The following is a 27212-nucleotide window of genomic DNA, read 5'->3' on the forward strand; positions in this document are numbered from 1 at the left end:
ACTTCTTCAGGTCCTTTTGGCTCCTAGTTTCAAATATTTGGATGGGGTTTTTATCCTCAAAAACCGATTTTCCACAGAAAATGAAAAGGCACGTATTCATTTATTTTATGTGTACGCAGTTTCGCCCCAATCATGCATGCCTACCTTTCGGTACTTCTGGACTACTTTCATTAGGAATTTTGATATTTCGAGATCGTAAGTTTCAAGAAGCCTGTGGCCCATCCAGCTGTTTTATCAATGAAAATACGAAACGCACTTTCTCTTATTTTATGTCTCCAACATCTGAGCATAATTTCATCCGCTTCAATCTGCTTCATCCTCTACTTTTAGCGCCCACTCTCAACTTTTGGGTGGGAGCTTTTGCCACCAAGAACTGTTTTCCTGCAGAAATGAAAGAATTCGTAGTACTTTATTTAATGTAAAGTACACATCCGACAAATTTCATCGAAATCGGCTTGGGTCACCAACCACTAGGATCACTAAGTTGAAGTTCCTTGTTAGTGAAATCAAGAAATTTAACTAAAACGTGAAATAAATCAAGAAATTTTCTTAAAATGTGAATGAAATCAACAGATTTCACTAAAACGTGAATGAAATAGTTTTACTAAAACTTGAATAAAATCAAGAAATTCCACTAAGGCGTGAATGAAATCAAGAAATTTCACTAAGACGTGAATAAAATAAAGAAATTTAACTGAAACTTGAATGAAACTAAGAGATTTCACTTAAATGTGATCAATGAAACTCATCCAATCTAGGCAATTTGCAGACAGTGATGCCAACCCGTAGGGAAAAATCCCTTATTGTGGGATTTTTGACAGTGATTTCTCGAAATGGAATAAAGGGAATTTTCGTAAAACGTGGCAGGATTTATGGGATTTTTTCATATATCTATTCCACTGACGCCAATAAAATTGTGTATTAGTGAGTAAAAAAATAAGTCTTCAATAAGCATGAAATTAATACTAATTATCAAATTTTGTTAGTATAAAATGCATGTTAGTGTTAAAGCGATATATGCAGTGACATGTGAATCTCATAAAGCAAGCGCCAAGGAACGTTCTGGTATTAAAGAAAAAGGAAATGAAAAGCGAAAGAAAGAGCAAATTAACGAAGAAGGTAAACTTGCAACTTCCAAAACGTTCCATATGAAATGACTGAAGAACGAAGTTTATCCAGGTTTTATTACGTTCAGTGGAAGATCATGGGAGAAAAGCGTGATGGAAATATTGAACTCATAACAAAATGTTCTTTTCATCAGTATTTTCGATTGTCTCTTTCCATTAAGGAAAATGCATGTTCACAAGCTGTTTGGTAATAATAAACAATCGGAAAGTTTTGGATCATTCACTGAGATATTGAAGAAATTGAAGAAAACGACTGATATACAGTAAATTCACTGTTCATGTTTTCTGAGTTAGAAAATGTTGGTATAGCGTGGGAAATTCACGAGCAAAATGGGAATTTCTGCCACTTGAAATGGGAGTTTATAACGTTTCAGGTTGACATTACTGTTTGGAAACAAACCTAAAGCTTGGAGGGAACAACTAATGTAAGATAAAAATATTCACATCCCAAATTATACTATGAACATTAAGTTTTGTTGCATCATCAGATGCATTGACCTACTGTAAGTGTGGCCTTGGACTTAGAAATAATCGTTGTTCTGATCAAGATTACTGATTTTATTTACATTTATAAGTTCTTAAATTACTACGGCTACTTTTCCTTTTTCTTTTGTGTATATCATCCATTTAATAATATTAATAAAATTAACATTCGATATTACATAACTGTGGCTTTCATATTCTTTCACAGGAAGTAAAATTTCACCCAAACACAAAAGATGGATACCTTGTTGTAGCAGATATGGAAGTAAAAAGACGTTAATAAGTATCTTTGGCAAAGGGGTAAATGAGTCTCTTCATGTTGCATTTGGGCCAATATTTGTACTTGCGCAACTATTTGGCATAATGCCAGTGCAAGGCATTTTGGGGCCAAACCCTAAATATTTGAAGTTCAAATGGTGGTCTGTGAGAGTTTTATATACAAGTCTCATGCTTGTCGCAGCCGCAATATATCTTACTATAGAGTTCATGGTACTTATCAAACAGCCGTCCATAGACCTTGTGGGCACAAGTAAGTTCTTGTAGGCCTATGTAATTATCGTATAAAAATATAATGTTTATTTTAAGCATTAGTTTCTCCTGTTAGTATAGGGGTGCATGCAAATACTGTAACGTGCAATGGTTCTTTTAATTTGTTCTAACATCCAATCAATATCGAGAGTGGTATCGAAGAATGTAGGAACACATGTTTCAGAAGAGTAAATAGCAATGAATTCTACTGTTTTGTAAGAGGGGAAGCTGGTAAGTTCTCGCCCTGACACTCTTAGGCACATGCTATCCTAAAATCATTCATTGCATTGAAACACTGACATTTTGTAAGTTTAAGTGCCCACTCGGATGATCGTAACATTACTGCTTTTCTTTACAAGTAATCGATTGAACCATGGCGCAGCCAAATGGGGACATCATCAAGGAGGAGTTGCGAGGTGTCATAAATTTCTTCCTCGTGCAACAGAAGTTACCGAAAGAATTCCATAGCTGCGTGCTGGACATATTGGGTCTATGTTGCTTTTTATATTCTACTGTAAATAAATGGCGTGGTGATTTTTCAACAGAAGACAGTGAAAGGTGTGGAAGATGTTAATTCTAAAAAAAAAATGGATCAGGTTCATGACTTGATTTACAGTAACAGACAAATTTCACTTCAAGTAACAGCTGAGACCTTGCACATATCCAAATATGTGTCTAGACAATAATTCATGATCAGTTAGTTGGACATGCACAAACTTTCGGTGAAATGAATACCCAAATGTTTGAACATCGATGAGAAACAGAAACGTGTGACATCTTCTGTGTTGATTTTGCGAATTCTGAGAGCATTTTCTTAAAATCGGCTTTCTATCCAGGATGAAAGTCGGTTTCATAAATTTGATCCTAAGACCAAACAGTAGATATACGAGTGGCGCCACTCATTATCTCCAATGCCAAAGACATTCAAAACGCAGAAGTCCTCAAGCAGGGTGGTTCTTTCATTATTCTGGAATGAAAATGGCATTTTTTATTAGACAATCTTCCAAAGGGACAAATTATAACATCAGAGTATTACTGGAGTCTTCTAACTAAGTTGAAGGATTCTGTTAAGGAAAAGTGGGGAAATTGGAGAAGAGGTATGTCGTTTCTGCAGGACAATGCTCCTGTTCATAAGAAAAGAAGAACAATTGATTTTCTGAAGAACCTATGATTTCAGTGTATTGATCACCCACCGTACTCGCCAGATCTTGCGCCAATCTGATTATTATTTCTTTTCTGGACTAAAAAATTCTAAAAGAACATAAATTTAGCAGTGGTAACAAGGTTATAGCAGCTGCAGCATAGTTTTTTGCAGACTAAGAATTTTCTTTTTGAGGGGTTAGAGAAGTTAGAAAAACGAGAGTGTTGACCTTCAGAGAGAATATGTTGAATAGCCTGAAACTTTCGCACCTATAGCTAGAGTTCTTTTGGGTCTGGCCGAGAACTTATCAGCTTCCCTTCGGAAGTACATAAAACCGAATATATATTATTATTTTGCATTATAATTTGGGCTGATTCCATATGTTTTAATTTCAACATTTTTTTAAATTGGTAGTTGTTGCGTGCTTAATTATAGGTTTATACGTAATTGTTTTACAGCCAATGCAGCCATTGAGTTGGCCCACCTGCTACATCAAATTATATTTATGCACTTATTCAAGAACGTTACACAGAACACTGTGTAAGCAATCGATTTTGCAGGTAACGATATATGTTATAGTTCGCGCCCACAAATAATCCATAATTGTCCACAAATCAATTATGAATGACTAGATTCCTCCCCGAAGTTTTAGTAACAGCGTACTGCAAGCTTATTGGCTGACGCCACACACCAATTCGGGTGACGCGGACTATAGCGTGACTTTACTATTACGAAAATAGTGTGACAAACAAGGTTGAGGTGTTTGTTGTTTACTTGTTAGGATTTTTGGCATTTACAAATAATAAATAAACAAATAAAGAGTACAATGCAAGTAGGAGAACTGAAGAACACACAATGAATATCTAGGGTGCTTGGTCATATTATAGGAAATAAGAAATAAGTGCGACGTGATTGTTTAGAAGGAAAGAGATACATAGGTTCCAGGCACGTAGCCAAGGAGGGATCCGTACCCCCCCACCCCCACCTTCGAAACCAGAAATGAAAAATTAAGCAAGCATGAGATAAAATGAAACGAGAAAAGAATCAGCGTTAAAAATAGCTTTTGGTTACTCTTTCTTATAAGGAGATTTATATGATTTGCAATACATGGTGCCGAATGAGCAGGATACGTGAAAAAGTCAGGGAATTTGAAATTTTTAGAAAAGTTAGGGAATTCTCAGAATTTCTGCTACAAGTCAGGGAAATTTCAAGCTTTCGAAAGCATAGTGTCGTTGTGTAACAGAACATTTTTATCATAATTTTTCGTCATCGCTTTTCTGCAGTATCAAACATGTTATTTCAGAAACAGTTTTCTACTGCTCCTTTAACCCGTCATTTGGAACAAACAGTAGTTAATGGAATAATGAAAACAAGGAAGTTATGTGTAAAGAAAGTTCTGTTTGTTATTAAAATACTTAACTAACATATCCTCATTTTATTGTCCTAACAAACCAATATATGTTGCCAGTAAAGTAGTTTATATTGATCAAGTTCCTGGGCGTTCAGTATTTCATGTCACGCCCTCCCCCACCCCTCTCTACGAAATCCTGGCTAGGAAAACCAATATATGTTTCAGTAAAATAGTTTATAATGACCACAGTATTTCATGTCACGGACCTGGAAATGAAATTTATGAAATCCTATGAAGTCCTGGCTACGTGCCTGGTAGGTACTTAATATTATCCTAACGATTTGATTAGATTAGAAGCATTCTTTCTTCAAGTGGAAGATATCAGACTACAGAAATCATGATACTTCTTTTCCATATTCTATACGCTTGGTTGAGTTTCTGTCTCGCTCACATCTCATTTAAGGTTTTGAAGAGAAGTTGAGCCCGAATTTGAAGTTAATGACTTCTTACCCATAAAAGTGTTTTGTTTTTAACATTAATAAATGAAAACTATGTGTGGTCGCCGCAGCACCACACCAGGACGTTAATAAGAAGCGCTAATAATACTTTTCTAGCAATTCTATAGGCAATGCCTCACCGAAGGATCATCGTAGAGCGAATACGGTCAAGAAGAATAAGGGAAGTACCAAACCATTATTAGCGTTGAATAATAATAATAATAATAATAATAATAATAATAATAATAATAATAATAATAATAATAATAATAATAATAATAATAATAATAATAATAATAATAAACTAAGCTCAACACACAAATGTAGAAAAGTAACAAATAACGGACTTGTCAATGTTTTAATTTTTTAAAATATATTTTTTGGTTTATAAGATTTTATAGCATAAGAATAAACAAAATATTGGACTCACGCAGAAGCTAGGACAGAATGGTGCATATCCACCTGCATTAGAGGAAGACATCCACTATTCATTCTGTACCAAGTCCTCCACGAGCAAGCACCGACTCCAAAGCAGTATTTCCAACTAGGAAGGCATGCAAACAACATGATCAAGGGTGATTAAATGAATGCTGAATAAAGCTGCTCTCTTCCCAACCATGAAAGCTCACTGCATAAAGGGGGTTAAAGAAGCATTAGTACTCAAATGTCTACGTTTTATTGCTTTTAGAAATTGCTAACAAACCTATGAAGGGACAAAGATCGCTTTATACCTAAGTTTATTCTTCATACTTTGTTGGTGAAATTCCTTGGATTCGATAGCGGTAATACACTTTCGTTAACTTTCCTACATTTCTATTTGACATTAAAACATTGTTGTATCTTTTTATCACCTAAAATGATAGTCTTGATTACAATCCTCTGTAAGATGTTGATAGCCTGTATGCTTTGTTGCAGATGGATTAGCTTTTGCTCTTAGTACTTTCATGGCAACAGCGTTGTTTTTCAACTTAGCAAAAAGATGGCCTAATCTTGCCTTGGAATGGATGAAAGTGGAAGAATCCATGAGAAAATATGGAACATTACAACTAAAGAAAAAGTTTAAAGTTATAACTGCTCTTGTAATGATTCTTGCTGCAGGTAAGAATTGGGTTACGAATAATCTCTAGTTACTAGTCTCGGTGAACATAATTAGCATTATTTTGTATTGCGATATGCAAACAACCTAAGCAAATTAACTTCTTCTTATACTTCTTAAGAAGTTACTCAACGTAGGATAACATATACAACGAAGTTACATTTCTATTGCAATCACACATATATATACTAACTTCATCACATTTAACTTCACCCATTCAGTATATAAACTATGGGATCAAAAGTATCCGGACACCTGGCTGAAAGTGACTTACAAGTTTCTGGCTCCCTCCATCGGTACTGCTGGAATTCAATATGGTGTAGGCCCACCCTTAGCCTTGATGACAGCTTCCACTCTCGCAGGCATACTTTCAATCAGGTGCTGGAAGTTTTCTTCAGGAATGGCAGCCCATCTTTCACGGACTGCTGAACTGAGGAGAGGTATCGATGTAGGTCGGTGAGGCCTGGAACGAAGTCGGCGTTCCAAAACATAAAAAAGGTGTTCTATAGGATTTAAGTCAGGACTCTGTGCAGGCCAGTCAATTACAGGGATGTTATGGTCGTGTAACCACTCCGCCACAGGCTGTGCAGTATGAACAGGTGCTTGATCGTGTTGAAAGATGCAATCGTCATCCCCGAATTGCTCTTCAACAGTGGGAAGGAAGAAGGTGCTTAAAACATCAATTTAGACCTGCACTGTGAGAGTGCCACGCAAAACAACAAAGGGTGCAAACCCCTCCAAGGAAAACAAGACCACACCATAACACCACCACCTCCGAATTTTACTGTTGGCACTACACACGCTGACAGATGACGTTCATCTGGCATTCGCCATACCCACACCCTGCCATCGGATCGCCATATTATGTACCGTGATTCGTCACTCCACACAACGTTTTTCCACTGTTCAATCGACTAATGTTTACGCTCCTTACACCAAGCGAGGCGTCGTTTGGCATTTACCTGCTTGATTTGTGGCTTATGAGCAGTCGCTCGACCATGAAATCCAAGTTTTTTCACCTCACGCCTACCTGTCATAGTACTTGGAGTGGAACCTAATGCAGTTTGGATTTCCTGTGTGATGGTCTGGATAGATGTCTGCCTATTACACTTTACGGCCCTCTTCGACTGTCGGCGGTCTCTGTCAGTCAACAGACGAGGTCGGCCTGTACGCTTTTGTGCTGTACGTGTCCCTTCACGTTTCCACTTCACTATCACATCAGACACAGTGGACCTAAGGATGTTTAAGTGTGTGGAAATCTCGCGTACAGACTTTTGACAAAAGTAACATCCAATCACCTGATCACGTTTGAATTCCGTGACTTCCGCGGAGCGCCCCATTCTGCTTTCTCACGGTGTCTAATGACTACTAAGGTCGCTGATAATGAGTACCTGGCAGTAGGTGGCAGCATAATGCACCTAATATGAAAAACGTATGTTTTTGGGGGTGTCCGGATACTTTTGATCACATAGTATAAGTTAGCTTAAACCAATCTCTATTATCAATATTAATTATTATTGTCCTCCCGACAATCTCATTAACCATTGTCTTGAATTATATATTATTAATTCTCTAACCCACCCAGAGTTTTCCACAGAAATAATCCATAATAATAATACACTTCCGTTTATGAAAATTACGTTTATTGACAGACCCGAATGAATCCAAAGATTGTGAGTATGTATAAGAATGTTGTAACAAGAAGTGATTGAAATTTCAGACAGATGGAGTTCAAGTATGGCCGGTAGTGCCCGCTTGCCTGTGATTGGACTTGTACAGTTCGCGGCATAGAAAATGTTTCAAAAATTTAAGTTCAAATTACTAACAAACTCTTGCGCATTGTGTTGCATTGTCAAACTCTTATGCATTCAGACACACATGTCTCGATCTACTATCTGCTCATAGTATTCAACTCGTCCTACTGTCCCTCCTCTAATTTCCTAAAGCAATCTGTGTGACGTAATATACTCTTTCTATGAGGACGAAAAAAAAAAAACAGAAATCCTTGTGAAATCTATGGAAATTGTCAATCATGGCAGTAGGTTTTATTCCTCTCAAAGTCTGTAGTGCGAGCGCAGAGCTCTAAAACCTACAAACAGAAATGAGTATTATTCAATGATTAGTTTTACTTTGTTTCCCAGTAATTTCAAGCAAATGTTCCAGGGTCGTCATTTGGGCAGGACAGGAGGGTGTAATTCCCCTTCCCCTGAGTTTGACAAACACACATTGTTTGATCAAATGTATAATGAAACAATTATATAGAAAGTGAAACTCTTATGCCGGCGGAGAATTCCCCCACCCCGAACAAAATCTACAATGACGCTGATTTTAGCAACAAACCTTTAGAGTTACGATAGCACATTGCTAGACTCTTACGTTTGGTTTCAAGAGTCGAAGGTTTGATCCCAAATCATGTTCGTTCATAGTGGACGACATTGAGAGAAAGAGAGATTCTAATTTAGAAACAGAGAGGGATGATTTACATATACAGGTTTAGAATTGGAGAAAAAATGATCTGACAGCATCCATATTATGACGAAATTGGGAAACAGAAGAAGGGAAGTTTACGAACTGAGATGATCACATCAGGCTGTTGTTAAGTTAAGGTGGAGAACTTACTTAGAGGATGAGATGATTGCGATGGAAAAAAAGGTCTTAAAATCTGGGAAATTAAAAATTTAAAAAGGTTTCAGTTTCCGAGACGTGTTTGGAACCACGAGCCTCTTAGTTATGAAACCATGACTTTATCCATTGAGTCACGGAGAACCATACGCAGTCATTCAGATACTTTTCCTCTAGGCACTTTGTGAAACTACTAGAACGGAATGTTCCAAAAATTGACTCGGCGGATGCACCGATGCCATTGAACGTAGACTTCTTGTAGCTTAGTTACAGGGTGCAAAATGAATTCCTCTTGTTCAGGAACACATTTTTAGGCGTGAAAGTTAGTTACTACTGTGTTCATTGAGTTATTATTCATAGAACTGTCTGATTACATAGTGCTACATATTCAGCTATAAATAACCTTGTGCAAAACTCTAGTAGAAAATCAAACAAATTGTCGTAAACATGGTAGACTTTTGAAAAGAATGAGGGAATTTGAAAAAACGCAATGGAAATGCGCATAACAGTGTCACTAGGATGCGAACCTGTAACTTTAAAAAAACGTGTTTACGTCATCATGTGTTAGATGAATCAATACGAGAAAAAATAGCAAATTTCAGTTTTGACCTTTCAACAAACTACCCTTATTTTTACCAATCCTTACCCTTATTTTAAACTACCCCTATACAACTACCCTAGAAATCTTATAAAAAATTTAAGTTTTAAATTTGGTTTCGATACGTTGAATGGTATGGCTTCTAGGTAGATAAATATATTTACATCGAGTTTAATGTACAGACAGACAGACATCTAAACTCCGATTTTCGTTACTTAGAAGCCATTAAATCTGTAAATTCGCTGAAATCTTGAATACGTTTTCTTCTTATATTTTCACAATTACCATACTTTCTCCTCTCTCTGTTATCAAAGTCGCTCAAGAGTAAGAAAATGCAGAAAATGGAGAAAAATCGAAAAAAATCACTCCCAGACAATTATGCAATAGAATAGTAGGAGACTAATAAAATAGCAAGTGTATCCATTTAATTACGTAGATGAAAGTAACAAAATTGATGGTTAATTAGTACAATGGCACAAACTCGGCTCAAGTCTTCCCCACTTTAGTATAATGATACCGAAATGGATTCTGCTTTCATGCAGTAGGTTCCATTTGTCACTTTTTATATAGACATAAACGTTGACATGTTTTTATACAAAAGTGATTTTTGGAAGGGCACTATTTTCATTTTCTAATTTTACTCCATTTGCATTTACATGGAAAAGTGGCAAATTCGAAAATACCCTTGTTTTAACATTTATGTCTTCTATAGTGGACACTTATAATACAAAGGATATTTGTTTCAAAACTATTTTAGCTTTACTTAGGTTGAGTTTCAGGTTGTTTACATTATAATTTTTTCTGCATTTCACGAAAACAAAACTTCCATACAAAATAACGTAATAAACAGAAAATATTTATAAAAAGTACGTTTGAGTGCGCTGGCCACACGTCACGTCTTCGCGGGGCCAACAGTTAGATATTTTGATTTCCCCAATATCGAGTAGACTGGATAAAATGTTGAACTCGACAATCTGCAATGAATATTAATGGCCCTGAAAAATTTTAATTATAAAGAAATACCCGAAAACATATATTTAAACTGTAGTTTCACATAATATTTAGCTTTGATGCTGTAGCAAGGCTTTAAACCTAAATGCTGCAACAACATCCACTAATATTACTTCTATCACTCATTTTCAACAATTTAATTTTCAAATACGATTTAAATTCTCTTGACTATTGTTTCTACATAAAACTTTCTATTTTCTTATGACCGAAACAAGCGTTTTACGTCGTTAATACAGCATTGGAATCGTAAAAGTGTAAAATTATGTAAAGACACTTCACATTGTGTTTTGCCCTATTAACTAACATCAGTGTCTTTGAATAGTCGAATAAGCGTTGGTTTCACATCCGGTAGTCATGGGTTCGGTTCCCACTAAGTAAGTAAAGGCAATTTTTATTATTTGTAATGTTGATGCTTCCAATGTAAGATAGCATGGAAAATATTCAATTTATCTCGGTCTTAGTGTTGAGACAACTTTCTTCAGTGCACTCGCAATAGAAAAATGAATTAACATGACTACAAGACAACGGCAGCCGTATCAAATCGTCTAGGAACGTAACATGTTTTGCGAACAATTGATGAATACCTAAGACATATCGTTAGTATGGATCAAAGTACGACTGTTCAAAAACAAGTTACTTTTTCCCAGGAATTGTTCCTAATGTTCTATTACTACTACTACTGCTAGAGGTAATAATGTTTTAAGCAATACACCATTTCAAATACGTTCCATACATCCGACCAACCAAACTTCTTAGATTGGAACAATTATTTACTATATTCATATGTATATTTTCTTAAAATGCAAATATAACCCATAAATAAGCCTAATTCTTTTACTCAGCGAGAATTGTATTCTTTGACTATGTATCGTGATGAAGACGCATTTTATCACGAGCATGATCATATCCTTATTATCACCATCAGTGTTGTGCCATATTGACAGGCCCTTACAGAACACAAAACTTTCTTCATTCATTTCTATTCTCAGCCTTAGATTTTGCTAAAGCATCCGAATTTTCGATTTTCATGTTTTCTAAGAGTTGACACCTTCTTCTCCCCCTCTTTCTCCTTCCACAAATTAATTCTTCTTTATTTTTATTTTCTTTTTCCAGCTGAACTTTTATCCTTCTTCATATCTACAGTTCGAAACTTACTATAATGTATATAAGTATAATTGTAGTAAAACGTGTGTGAAAGTACAGTAATGGAATATTCCTGTGCAGCACCAAATTATAACACTGGATGAAAGACTTATATCCCGTTTTTATAGCTACTTTTTCCAGAGGTGGCATTTATTAACCGCTTAACTTATAATTTTTTTCGCAAAAGTCGTTCCAAATTTTATAATTTTTTCGGTACAATGTAAATATGCTATTTCAATTTAGTCATTTCGTCAATAAGCATTGGCCTTCAATGCAAAATATTAGCCAAAAATAGTTAAATGAATCTTACCGATATCTAGCGAACACCCATACACTCAGCTGCGTATGGCGAACGTAAGAATTCGTCGTTTAAATTAATATTTAAATCTTTTTTCTTTGCACGAATATATTCGTGTTTATAATTTTAGGGCAAAACAAAAATAACGTAATAATTCGTGGTTTTAAGTTAAGCGGTTAAATATGTCGTGGTAACTGTTTATGTGAATGTTTGCCTTTTATTTCATTAACGATGATAACTGCATTTACAATAGCAAAGAACACGTTCGTGCTGGGCACGTTTCCCCTATTAGTTTTCACCCTGGCCCGAAAATCGCTAATTCAAAACGGAACTGTCTGGCTTGTACATCATACAATATTGACAACATACAAAAAAGTTAATTTTATCGTTCCGTTTGTAACAATTATTCTTCTGTTCTGTAACAATGTTTATTGTTCTGCAACATTTAACCATTCCAGAAAAGTAAAATTTCGATTCTATAAGGGTGCTTACTAGAATGTTTAATTATTTATATATATATGCCCAACTTCGTTTTCTTGAGTTCTTCAATTTCTTCTACATCTGCTCAAGAAAGATTCAGTGAAAGTTGAGTATTTCAACTTAAAAGAAGTAGGATTCTTTCTTCTTGCAGCCGTGGTTTTCGAAAACACTGCAGCTGATAATTACTGCCTGGATGTCAGATGATCAGTTTATATTCTTAATGGTTGTTTCAAACTTTTCATTCACATGTTACATCACAGCAGAGATCTCTTGTTTTTTACTTGTGTTAAGTTCGCATGCGTTTCATTAGTAAATTACCAAATACTTTATAAATTCATATCGGACGATTATTTACGAAAATGCGAAAAGGTTATGAAATTTCATCATAAAGCTGGAAGCACAACTTTTTGCTTTACAGTAACTGATGCATATCTATATTCGTCATAATAAAGAAAATAGTTACCGGTACCTTCATTGCAGTGAGTGCACTTTTTTCTAAAATGTAATTATTTTGTCAGTATTATATAAATAATTGGTTGTCAAATGTTCTTACAGTAGAAATGTATTTTATTATATATAAATTCGTTTGGCGTATAACTTTCTAATTACATGCTTATTTGCATTTATTTCGGTCTAATTTCACACAATCCAAGTGTCTCTGATAATTCCAGAGAAGTCTTAGAAGTATTTGTTTCGCAACTAAAAGTACAAAAATAAAAAAGTAAATATACAGTATAGGCAATAAACACCAATTTTAATACCAAAGCATTAAATTCTAAATTTACGTGTGTAACAAATTTTACACTTTTAAGTATTTCATCACATATTCATGTTTTAAAAGTAAATTAAAAACGCTTTAAACCGAGTTGGGACACCTCGACTTCAAGTTTCAGAAGTTATTTACGAAGGTTGAGTGACACCGCGCTCGGCTACCGTCAGCACAAGTCCTTCCTGCAGCTAGTGACTAAAAAAGAAAGAAAAGTAAATATAGTAATTCACTCTTCACAGATCTGTGGGAATAGTGTTGGACATGCCCGAAACTAGAGGGGGACCTGGCTCCCCCTAAAGTTTTCAGGGCCCCTCCAGACCTCAATACAAAATGTTATTATAAATACAAAAATCACAATTTACATATTTGTAAGAGAACTTTTAATGATTTCCCCCCTATCTTATTCATGTCCCTCCCAAACTTCTGTGTCTAGTTGCGGGCCTGGTGTTGGACCCAAGACTCACGTTTTTGAACTTGGTTTCTGAAAAGATTTCTAGGTTTTTTTCTGAACAGAAGTGTACCCCGCTAACGACACCCCTGTATAGATAATGTATAACTACAAAATACGTTCCCAATATAATAATAGTTATAGTGATTCAATCTAACACGATCTACGCAAACCATTTCATCATAGCACTACTTGACAGAATTTACTCGAGTGAATACAAAATACCTTTTTAACCGAGAATTAAATCAAACTTAAAGCTTAATACCTCATTCTTGTTGACTAAATTAACCAAGTAAGTTGATGAAAATATCTTGCTAATTTCCGCGGGAACTAAACAAAGTACCTAGCAATCACCTTTCTAGTTTATCACACAATTGTTTACTGTAATACTTAAAACACTATTGGATATTAACATGTTTCATGTATTTTTCATTAACCCAAAATAATAAATCATGCAATTAAATTACATATATTAAATCTAACCAAAAGAACCCTGGAATGGGAAAATGAGACACATTTTAAAAACATAACCTACTTTATTAATAGTAACTAAAATAAAAGTTTATGATGAAAACACAGTTCTTTTCGCCCGAGATTTTAGCGATTCCCGACTCGGAAATTTTCGGGCAGTTCCAAAATCTGTCAAATACGGACATTTTTCTATTTCATGCTTTGTACGATACGGACACGGACACGGACCCAAAACTACAAACAGTCCGTAAAAAATACGGATATATGGCAACCCTAACCATACAAGAAAATGATGACATACGATACTGACTATTTTCCATATCAACCTATACATATTTATTAATGTTATCGTTATAATATCAATATGTGTATTGCTGTGTATACATAATAAAATTTTAAATTTTTTCAATTAATATGTTGCAGTTGCTGTTTTATGTTTGTAACGCGAACGTGGTAATGCATTACGCGTGTGGTTAAGTAGTTGTATGTTTTTCAAGGGTTATGTGTTTATAAATATTATGGTAATAAATGTTTATTTTAAATTCAGAATTTCTATTACTTTTATTCGAATACATCTTTTTCAACAACAAATAATGATAAATTACTTTCTGATAAAGTTCATTTCCACCTAACGAGAATCAAGAACATAATAATTATGTTTTTTCTATCTTTCTAGTGGAACATTTATTAAGTATGGCAAGATTAATTCCTGAAGCCCTGCGAACAGCAAATTTAAAGGAGAGGCCATTGGATACATACCTTTTCCTCACACACAAAAAATCTTTCGAACTCATAGGTTATTCAACGTTTAAAGCAATATTGGCAACAGTAACGAACATAGTATTTACCTTCGTCTGGAATTTCATGGATCTCTTTATCATTTTAGTCAGTGTTGCAATTTCTCATGACTTTAAATTATTAAATAAGCATTTGGGAGAGTATCAATGTAAGGTAAGTTTGAAATAATTTTATATATTTCACAACAACTCTTATTAGTTCACAGACGATGAAACATGTTCTTCAGACTAGCTTCAATACCACGTGACAAATACCTGTAAATATGGGTCAGTGCCAAAGTTCATGCTGTTCTTCACTCGTTTGTTAACACTGCATTGTGAAATCTTCGTTTGTTGTTATTCAATAGTTTTTTTCACTTCGTAGTTTGATTATTGCCAACAGTAGTTTGTAGTTTGTTAACAGTTCGTCTCAGCCATTTTCAAGGCTAATCAGAATGGAGTGTCAAGTAGAGAAAAATAAACACTTCCTTCACATTTTACTCTTCGAGTTTAAGCAAGAATCTCGTGCCGAAGCCACGAGAATTTGTTGCTGTTTTTGAGTTTAACGTCCTTTTCAGCAGCGAGGCTATATGAGACGGGACATACTGATTAACGCAGAATCCGAACCACATGAGATCCCGCCGGGAATCGAACCCTGGTCTCACGGGAATTTCTGTGTATTGGAATGAAGCACTCACTGAAGGATGGCACAGAAGTGGTTTTCTCATCTCCGAGAAGGAAAATTCGATTTGTATGATGAATTACATTCTGGAAAACATTGTTATTTTGATGAAAACTCCCTAAATCAGTTAGTTCATGATAATCCTCCCCAAACAATGTGGGAACTGGTACAAATTATGGAATATGATCACACAACTATTGTGTGCCATTTGCATTCATTGCGTAAGATGCACGCCCGCATATAGCCAGAATAACCACATATATAATTGCTGATAATGGTAGAAAACCATGTACATATTCACCAGACTTCGTCCCTTCTGATTTCCATCCCTTTCGGTCTCTAACAACATTCAAGGACAAGAGTTTCACGATGAAGCTTCTCTTAGCAACTGGCTAAGAGATTTCTTCAACTCAAAACCACAACAGTTCTACAGGGAAAGCATTGAACTCCTCCCTGAATGCTGGAGTCTGGCATTGGTGATTACGTCACTGACTGAATGAGTGAGTGAGTGATTTTTGATTTATAATGCAATGTGCCAATATCTTGTTATTGTATTAAATTGTTTTGTAGTGTACTGTAGTGTATTTACCAAATAATAAATAGATAATTTAATACTACTTCACATCATAGCATTGTAAAAACGGCAAAAACTTATGCACCGACCTTAGATACCAGTGGCGTATTTAGGATTTTGTTTCGGGGGAGCTATGCACAAGACGTGAATAAGAACTTACATTTTTTCCTTTTGTATGGCGACAAATTTTATTGATAGCAAATTTATTTCGTGGGAGCTTGAGCTCAATAGCCACCCCCTAAATACGCCACTGTTAGATACAAAAATAACAAAACGTTTAAATAGATATGTCTCAATACTGTATATTCAGATAAATTAATCTAAATATACTATCACACTGAGAAAAAAATGTAGGTGTCGTACTTAAAAAGATAGGTTACATGCGTAATTCCTGTAGTTTTTGGACTTAACGTACAGCAGACGTATAACTGAAAACGCATATTTTATAATACTTTCCTAATAAGTGTAAAGTGTTCCATCTGTACTATACGTACTTTCCGTATGAAACAATGTAGGCGGTCAGGATCTCACATACAAATGGACGTATATAACATATAGCTGACGAAGGTAACATAAGTATATGCATGTGATATACGGGAAACTGATAAATGTCAGACATCCTGCAACGGCATGATGTAACATCTAAGGGCAGTATCTATGTAGCATACGGATAACGTATGCTCCGTACTGATTTCTATAGTAAGCAGACATTTATTAGTGCCGTACTTTTAGTTTTCAACATGATGTAAAACGTTGAACTCCGAAAAGTCTTGTCCAATTTTTGGGGGATGGGGAGTTGTAGTGGACCGTTACTTTAACAACATAATTTTATTAAAGCTTTATTAAACTAGTACCACCTTACAATTACATCATCTTACAATTCACCAATTGTTATTTCCTAATTTTCACCTTCTAAGAAAACACTAGCTAAGATGGAGCATTAATTTTTAATCATGCATTGTTTTGTCTTTCTCTGAAAGGACAGATATATTCAATATGGAAAAATGTATTCCAGTTTTTCAATTTCCGACAATTAAAGTTAAGAAATGGAGTGAAAATAAGCTGGATAAGGAAAACAAATAAAATGTATCCTCTCCTATTCCTTACACTAAATGATATTCTACGGTTATTAATTAAATATTTTCTTATGAAATAGGAAGTTAAATTATAAGACATTTTTGGTAGAGTTCGTGCGAAGTAAACCCACACCAAAAATTAAACTATCCCTTGTGGACAGTTTAATTACTTATTCCATTTGTTAGGGTTATTAATGAAATATTTGGTCTAGAAATTAATTCGTGCGGTTGGTACGCAAACATTGAAGCTGTAGTACAAACACAAAATACATCAATACCTTAAGAAAAATATTGTCCATCGCTAGCCACCACTTTCGCCCATCTGTCAGGCAATGTACGGATTCCGTGGCGAAAGAAGTCCTCATCCTTGGAAGCGATCCAGTCAGAGACCCATGTTTCGATATCTTCTGAAGAAGTAAACCGCTGTCCAATCAAATCGTTGTTCATGCAATCGAACAAGTAGTAGTCCGAAGGAGCAACGTCTGGTGAATACGGCGGGTGGGGTAAAACTTCCCATCCGACATTTTCTAAATAGGTTTTGACCGGTTTTGCGACATGGGAGCGAGCGTTATCATGTTGAACAATAAGTTTATCATGTCTGTTCTCCCATTCTGGTCGTGTTCTGGCCAGAGGTTGCTTCAAACGCATTAATTGTCGTCGATAACGTTCTCCATTCATAGTTTCACCCGGTTGCAGCAGCTCATAGTACACCACACCTTTCATATCCCACCATATGCACAGCATAACCTTTGCACAGTGAATATCTAGTTTTGGTTGTGATGGACCTGGTTCACCTGGTTTCACCCAGGCCTTTTTTCGTTGAGGGTTCTCGTAATGGATCCACTTCTCATCACCCGTAATAATTCGATGCAGAAACCCCTTTCTGCTCTGTCGTTGAAGCAGCAATTCGCAAATAGTTTTTCGTCTTTCAACGTCTCTGTCTTTCAATTCATGTGGAACCCAATGTGACATCTTTTGAATCATTCCCATGGCTTTCAAGCGTTTGGAGACTGTTGTTTGATCAACGCCTAATGCTGCTGCAAGTTGTTCCTGCGTTTGACACGAATCCTGCTCGAGCAATGCTTTCAATTCTTCGTGTTGAAATTTTTTTGGCTGTCCAGCTCGCTCTTGGTCTGCCAAGCCGAAATCACCACTTCTAAACCGTGCAAACCACTTCTGACACGTTCGCTCAGCTAGAGCATGGTCACCATACACTTCCACCAAAATACGATGACTTTCAGTCGCACTTTTCTGCATGTTAAAGTAATGCAGCAGGACACCCCGCAAAAACACTTTATCAGGCACAAATTGCGCCATGTTCACTTAACTACAAACTGGTGTTGTTGACGCTTTAATCCACTGCCCTATACTACGAACGATACGCGATGACAGGGGTTTGCAACACATGTGTGGATACACGGAACTGTGGGACGCTCCGTTCGTTGCGCCATCTCTTGTCCACCCGCACGAATTAATTCCTAGACCAAATATTGAAAATTTAAACACTTTTCCCGAAGAGTAGCAAGTTAACAGTTTTTGTGCAACATCAACTAGCTGGCGTGAGTAAGTGATTGTTACATTTTATTTGTATTCAGAAGGCCCGGATTAGAATCTTCGTAGGGCCGAAATTTTTAACCTATTTCAATTTTAATTCATACTCAGTGTGATGTGCAAGATCTCTTTCTGTAAAGAAGGAAAGAGATACGGGAATAACGGGGAATTGGAATGGATCTATGAATACAAACGAAGATTTACAAATGTAATCCTTCAATTGTTCCAGATTTGATATTTTCAGCTAATTTCCACCATTTTCTAACTCATATATGATCAGAGTTTTTTTTTATACCTTTTCACAACCAACAGGTAAAAAAATAATACATTATACATACAACGAATTGTAATGTCATTGATATATGGCACTCGTTAGACAAAATGCTGCAAACAATAGGAATAAATCTTAGAATTGAGAAATTTTGCGTGGTTCTGCGTTTTATAGACTTACCAACTAATGGAGTTTTAGCAGTCTGTGGAGGGGATTGCTTTAGCTGTTGACTGTACAGTACCTCGCATCAAGAATCATGTGAATCACATAGAAAACTGGATTTTTCTCTGGATTTTTGCCCAAGAAAAAGTAATTGTTTTCTACTTAACATTTCCATTTAAAAGTTACTTAATTTTGGTGTGTTATTTGAGAAGTCTGTTCAAGAAATTCATTCTTACTTAGTGTTAGAATATTCAATTGTTTCATACAGGTTAACATCTGGATATTTAGTTTGACCATAGGCGGAATTATCTCTACTTTTCTCTTATACGTCTAGTATCCTACTTTTCTTGTAATTCCAAACATTGGTTTCTCTTTTATAATGATACTTATGAATCTTTATTCCTGTATTTTCAGGAGGCACCAAACTATGTATGGCGTGAGATGAGATGCGATTACGACAGTCTCTCATTTCTTACAAAGAAAGTGGATGACAACATCTCAAAGATAGTGCTCCTCTCTTTCGCCAACAACATGTATTTCATTTGTGTCCAGTTACTTCAGGGTTTATCGTAAGATATTGCCATATTTATTTGTATCTTTTAAATATGGATGTAACTTATGTCGGATTTTCGACTAGACAAACTATTTAAGTCGATTAAGGGCGCAGAACTCATAAGGTTTGCAAAATAAAAACTCAATATTTGGAACAATTCTTTTTTCTCAATTATTATTGTAACTTTTACATCTGTTTTGGTTTGTTACATTTAATTATTACTCTAAAACAACAAACCGAAATCTTATGTAAAAACGACCTCGTAATTCATACTCAACACTGCTCAGATAAGGTTGCATAATGTCGTGTACTAAACTTCTGATTCTACAGATACATTTATATACTAAAAAGTAAATGTTCTGGAAAATAGTATGTGCGGCTAAAACAAAATTGAAAGATATGGTGGAAAGATTTTACTAGTGGACAGCATATCACGGAGTGGGTAACGACACAAACTTTGTACACGTCCATCTGCGATACCCAGAAAGTCAAAAGATAGTGCCTTGTTGAACAGAGCCATATTTAAGTAATCATGTAAAACACAGCTTACGAGTCATTTTTCTTTACGGATTCATACTGGAAATTTCTCTACAGCAAGCCATGAAAACCATTAACCTACCTTTGGGCCAGAAATGGCGAATGAAAACACCGTTTGTCTTTAATTACTCAAATTTCCTTCCGGTGACATAGCATCGCAAAATGAGTCCGTTTTGGAGACGAGTTAGTCATACGTCACACCTCTGTCATTCGGAGCTCTGTGCAACTCATAAGGTAAAAAAAAAAGTTGGACTCATGGGTAACACACTAGTTGACACCGTCCAACAGGAATCGCTGTGTAACAACTCCCTCCTGAATATATGGTTACCGTACACGTTATCGGTGCGGCAAATATTCGTTAGATTTCTGGTAAGAGCTCATGTGGCTCGGATACACGTTAAGCTGTGATGAGAACGGGCACTAAACTTCAAATTAGGTAATCAAGAATCTTTGTCTGAATTTCTGCAATTCTCTGGCTGAGAGAAACATAATAGAAAGATTCCTAAATTTGGTTACCATTTTTTTTAATGAAAAATGAATCTTAAACGTTAAAAACAGTGGTTTCCAATATCCTTAGAAGTTGTTAGTTGTATGGTGATCTATGATGAGGTATATCCGTAATGTCTTTCTCTGTCAAATCTGACTTGTGAGCCATCACTGCGGATCGCAATAATACTGAACCCAATGAAATGAAACGCAAGTTTGCACGTAAGCATCCAAAAAAAAAGAAAAAAAAAGGTTTTTAAAACATCCATATGTTGCACGACAATACCTATACAAACGTCGTTCAAGAAACGTTGCAAACTCTCCATGACCTCATCCACCATATTCTCCTGTCGTTTCGTTTGCCGACTATTATCTCTTCCGACATCTTGAGTATTTCTTGAGAGGGAAGATCTTCCCTGATGATGGGGCAGTGCAATGTGCAGTTGAGGACTTCTTTGCATCGCATCTTCAGATTTCTCTATTCACGAATTTCAATCTTAGGCAAGAAGCTAAAAGTGTGTTGTTGCAGACTGGACTGTTTTGATGAACAAGCATTGTTTTACTTTGAAAAGGACGCATTTGGAGTGGACATTTCATTCATACCACTCTAATAAATGACATATACATTAATTTTGAATTTCAAATATAAATAAAACTTACTTCTTCTACTGGTAATAGCATACCTAAAGAAATATTTGTTAGATACTTTTCTAACTAATGGTCATGAAATTAATAGAATGATAGAAATAGCACACACGAAGAAATCTTACTGAATACCAGTTTGACATTCAGCATGCATCATTTAAAAGAAAACAAACTCGAAACTTTTGTTCTTATATTCAGAGCACATTGTACACTATGTGATCAAAAGTATACGGACACCCCCAAAACATACGTTTTTCACATTAGGTGCATTGTGCTGCCACCTACTGCCAGGTACTCATTAACAGCGACCTCAGTAGTCATTAGACATCGTGAGAAAGCAGAATGGGGCACTCCGCGGGACTCACGGACTTCGAACGTGGTCAGGTGATTGGGTATCACTTGTCTCAGAAGTCTGTACGCGAGATTTCCACACTCCTAAACATCCCTAGGTCTACTGTGTCTGATGTAATAGTGAAGTGGAAACATGAAGGGACGTGTACAGCACAAAAGCGTACAGGCCGACCTCGTCTGTTGACTGACAGAGACCGCCGACAGTCGAAGAGGGTCATAAAGTGTAATAGGCAGACATCTATCTAGACCATCACACAGGAAATCCAAACTGCATTAGGTTCCACTCCAAGTACTATGACATGTAGGCGTGAGGTGAGAAAACTTGGATTTCATGGTCGAGCGACTGCTCATAAGCCACAAATCAAGCAGGTAAATGCCAAACGACGCCTCGCTTGGTGTAAGAAGCGTAAATATTGGACGATTGAACAGTGGAAAACGTTGTGTAGAGTGATGAATTACGGTACACAATGTGGCGATCCGATGGCAGGGTATGAGTATGGCGAATGCCCGGTGAACGTCATCTGTCAGCGTGTGTAGTGCTAACAGTAAAATTCGGAGGTAGTGGTATTATGGTGTTGTCGTGTTTTTTCTTGGAGGGAGCTTGCAGCCATTGTTGTTTTGCGTGGCATTCTCACAGCGCAGGCATACATTGATGTTTTAAGCAACTTCTTGCTTCCCACTGTTGAAGAGCAATTCGGGAATGGCGATTGCATCTTTCAACACAATCGAGCACGTGTTCACACTGCACGGCCCGTAGCGGAGTGGTTACACGACCATAACATCCCTGTAATGAACTGGCCTGAACAAAGTCATGACTTAAATCCTATAGAACACCTTTTTTATTTTTTGGAACGCCGACTTCGTGCCAAGCCTCACAGACCTACATCGATACTTCTCCTCAGTTCAGCTGCCATTCCCCAGGAAACCTTCCAGCACCAGATTGAAAGTACATATGCCTGCGAGAGTGGAAGCTGTCATCAAGGCTAAGGGTGGGCCATCACGATATTGAATTTCAGCAGAGGGCACCGAGGTAACCGATAGAGGGCGCCACGAACTTGTAATCATTTTCAGCTAGGCGTCCGAATACTTTTGATCACATAGTGTATATAGGTACTGCACAGTAGTATACGACTTATTAGAATAGTATTCGCTACAAAACTTATATTCCAACGATCATTTATACTTGAGCAGTAAGCCGTTATATCAGAGGCACACCCACGGGGGTCCACTGGGTCTGAACCCCCCAAAATTTCCTAACTTAACTTTCATTTCTACACTTTCTCAATAAAACTATAATTGTTTAACAGAGAAATGATTTATGTGGCATGAAAATTTAATCTTACACTTCATCTGGACTCTTTCTCTTATAAAAAAACATTATAATTTTATCATTTTTTACTGAAAGTATAGGTGGAGTATTTTACACTTACTTATCGTCTTTTCAGGAGCAGAATTATACCTGTTCAATGCTAAATGCTATATAGACGTAGTGGCTTGCAGTCGTTCTTTCAGAAAGAGTGTTCCGGGGGGCAAACGTAGCATTCCGGGGGGGGGCACTGCTGGTACTGTTTTATTTATTATTATATTATAGACGTATTATTTTGGTCTCGTCCGGGGGGGCACTCCCCGAGTTCCGGGGGGCAGTGCCCTCAAAAAACATGTCTGGAAGAAACACTGGTGGCTTGTAGTATTGGAATCTCTACCCCCAAGCTTGGACCCTCCCAACAAACTTTCTGGGTACGCTCCTGAGCTATATATTGTATATTATGGAGGGGTTGACAAAAAATACAGTTCTCGAAATTCGATATTTTAACACTCCATCAATTCTTATAGCAGGAAAATGCATCTAACTAAGGTGGCTTCACGTGAATCGAATGAAACCGAATTGAACCTAACAGTTCCACATGGTCTATCTTAAGTACATTTACCGGTAACCATTAATGGTTGTAACCGATCGACGCACTTGAACAGGAATTTTCCTCATGGGTGCAAATAACCATGAACCAAAAAATAATAATCAATTACTTTAGTATAGAAATATTTTTCATATTAGAACGTTATTGTAGCTTGCCTTATAGTACACGTTCAAGTAGTTAATTCACTCTGAAGTTATTTGGAAAAGAATTTCTCTGACAAGAAATCATTCTTGCAACCGTCTGTCCTTATATTCATATTTAAACAAGGAATTTCTTATTCCGTAACATAGCAGGAAATGAAAGTGAGATCATAAAAATCAGGTTCAGTGCCCAATTGTTGAAGTATAACGTAGCTTTAGTTAGAAACCGTTAAAAGGCGAATAGTTTGCATATTTTGTTTCATTGTTATATATGTGTAACATATTATTAATCAAGACTTCACAAGTTCAATTAGACCAAAAAAAAATCTCTTTTATTAAAGTTAATTTCTCCTTTAGAAGTTTGATTCAAGGATAAATGATTTAGATGTGTAGATGTAGAATGTGATATTGGCAAAAGCATTCAGAATGCGGAACAGAAATCTTAATTATTTCTCATGCAATCTCGAGTGTTCCTATAAAACAACATTTTCATTTTCTCTCTCTCTCTTCTACTTATTTTATTTTTTTCTTTTTCAAGGCCACATGGTGGAACAATTGGACTCATATATTTCTTTGGATCGTTTGCTTGGCTTCTCCTACGAACAGCAGCCGTTCTTATGTACTGTGCGGATGTTTACAATGAAAGCAAAAAGCCAATAAAAGTTCTATACTCCTGTCCCTCAGAAAGCTACTGTGTAGAGGTAGGTCTCAGGCTCAGCAAATTTGGAAACATTTGCTTACATGTTCATTCACGCATTTTATAATGAAGCTTATCTGTTCAACTAACATCATTCAATTAATTACTTAAATGTAATTTTATTATATCTTTAAAATATAGGAAATGGACATTTACTTGCTACTTATCATTTGGCTATAACAGGAGATAACGATATCATGATATGTATGCTAGTACGTTGAGCTTCCTTTTGCCCAGTGATGATTTCAGGTAGTGACTCGCGATAGAATTTCCTCAGAGCTACGAAATCCCCATGGGAGTATTTATCAACCAGGTTTACCAGTATTTTCGCACTATTCTTTTACCCTCGTTTATTCAAAGTTTCACTGCGAGAAATCTTTTGAAAATTTCGAAGAAAATGATTTAATATTTAAATTTGAAACTTTGTTGAGACTCTTGTTAGTTTTTATTTTTAGTTTGAACATTTTTTTTGAAGCTTAGTACTGTACTACTACTGAGTCTAAGGCCATTGGTGAAAAAATTAGGACTTGAAACCTGATAGTTAATTATTAAAACCGATTGATATGCAATAATAATCATTTTACACTTTGAACTTTAGTCGAAATTCATAGTCTAAAGCTATTAGTGGAAAGCTATCTTTCGTGTAATTTGATTGGTTAGTCATTTTCTTTTCTTTCTTTTTCTTTTTTTTTAAATTTTTACAAACTGTTGTTTAATATTTCACGATCACTGTTTTAGATTTTTTGTTTAAACATCTTTGTTTATTTTTTTCATATTTGAAAGATTTTGCTCACGTTCGCAAATTTTCTTGAACTTCTGTTTTAAACTAGAACTCTTATTTTGAAAATTGTTGTTTAATTTTTTTCACAAATTATGTTTATCATGGTTTGAGTCCAGAACCTATTCCAAAATTGAGGAATCAAATTTGGTAGTTGCGAATTTGACAAATTTCCGCGAAACCTGATAGGTAATTATTAACGTTAATTAATGAACAATTAGAATTTCATAATTGTGAATCTTAAGGGCAAATCATACTCGAGGTCTTTGATGAAACGTTATCTCTGGGACACTTTAAACCTTTATGAAAACGGTAAAACTACCTGTTGTTGATATACATGTGATAAAGTGTTCTATTAAAAGAAATAGGCTTGATGCCTTTGGACTACACTTGAAAGAAAACACAAATGTAGTTAAAACGGATCATAAAAACTATTTAACCGACTTGAAAAAAGGAGGTTCTTAGTTGCACCTGTGTATGCGTATGTATGTATTTTCATAGGGCTGTAAGCGATTATATCGAGAACCGTTGGTCATATTTCGACTCGGTTTTCACTAATCAAATAAGCTATTCCCAAAGTTGGTTTATACGTGTAAAATATTTTTTAAAAAAATAATATTAAAAAAGTCAAATAATTGCTGCAACACCTAAGGAGAAAAACGTATTCTAAAATGTGCTGCAAACAGAAATTCAACAAAGTAAGGTGGGTTGGATAAAATCTAGGGGTAAGAATTTAGCTTTTTTTTTTTTTTTTTTTTAGCTTTCTGTGCATGGTTTAACGCTGGTGATGGATGTTTAGATCATTACCGATGTTATGACTCTTTACATGCCGATATCGCTGAAATTATGCCAGAATATCATACACTTTTTCTGTGATTGGTCGCCTACTTCGAGAAGCATCTTCGACACCGAAATTTCCAGAACGAAAGCGACTGTTGGATTGACCTTTGTATCTATATTTCCTGTTTGAAATACCTAAACATATAATGCTTACTAACAACAAACCTATAAAGAGTCATGATGGTCTATTGATAGAGCGATTACATCTGGTTTCAAGAGTCGGAGGTTTGATTCCAGGCCATGTGAATACGTGACGGACAGCAAGGAGAAAGAAAGATAGATTCAAATATTGGGATAAAGAGGGATACATTCGTATATGTGGTTAGAATTGGAAAAAACAAATGATTGGACAGCATTCATATTCTAAAGGAAAATTGTAATTTTGTGAACCATAAGAAACAGAGTTTCACAGTCGAATCTGCGAGTATCACGCCCGCAGTTCTCGAATTAAGGTAGAGAAATATTTTTGAAGCATTAGATGAAACATTTAATCATTTTTTTACAACGTTTTCGACGAGTGGAAAAATTTTAATAATTCAATATAATTAAACAAACATATTCCAAAAATTTAAAATATTAACAAAAAATGAACAAAAGTACTATAGAATTTTGTTTTAAATTAAAATTTGAAAATGACGATTAAAAATTTTCAAGAACTTTTTCATAAGTGTATAAAGGGTATAACCAGATAAGTTGGTGAAAAGTGCCCTTACACGGATTACTGTGATATTTATACCAAAGGTACCTCAAATCCAAAAATAACTTTGGCCAGAAAATCAGCTTAAAATTCCTTGGAATTTCGAAGTTATTGTTGAAAATTCGAAAATAAAAATTCGTTGATATCTCGGAAACGACTTAAGTTACGAGGATGAACAAAATATGATCATACATTGTTTGAAGTGCCTTACCGAAAATAAGAAACAATGTATTTTCTCCTTCAAATTTCTAGAGAGAAGCGCGTCGAAAATATTCGAATTCAAATATTTTTGCTTTATGTTTCAATGACCACTTTCTGTTTTCCACCATAGAAGCATCACCAACCCACCTATAATATATTTTGACCATGGTTTGATATTCGAGGTGCAACTTGGTGTAAAATGAGGAGAACCAAAGT

General features: G+C 35.7%; 1 protein-coding gene across 1 annotated transcript in view; it reads left to right on the forward strand.

The window, feature by feature from the left end:
- Positions 1–992: 992 nt before the first annotated feature.
- LOC145676404 (gustatory receptor for sugar taste 64f-like) overlaps positions 993–27212 on the forward strand; it is a 43083-nt gene continuing 16863 nt past the window's right edge. Inside the window, exons 1-7 of the mRNA XM_081747260.1 lie at positions 993–1119; positions 1819–2139; positions 6043–6225; positions 14740–14990; positions 15172–15195; positions 19570–19724; positions 24322–24484. Coding sequence (XP_081603386.1) covers positions 993–1119; positions 1819–2139; positions 6043–6225; positions 14740–14990; positions 15172–15195; positions 19570–19724; positions 24322–24484 — 1224 coding nt within the window. The remainder of the gene's footprint in view (positions 1120–1818; positions 2140–6042; positions 6226–14739; positions 14991–15171; positions 15196–19569; positions 19725–24321; positions 24485–27212) is intronic.

Source organism: Thermobia domestica, unplaced genomic scaffold, assembly GCF_964235325.1.
Source record: "Thermobia domestica unplaced genomic scaffold, izTheDome1.hap1.1 HAP1_SCAFFOLD_151, whole genome shotgun sequence".
In the NCBI taxonomy this organism is placed as follows: domain Eukaryota; kingdom Metazoa; phylum Arthropoda; class Insecta; order Zygentoma; family Lepismatidae; genus Thermobia; species Thermobia domestica.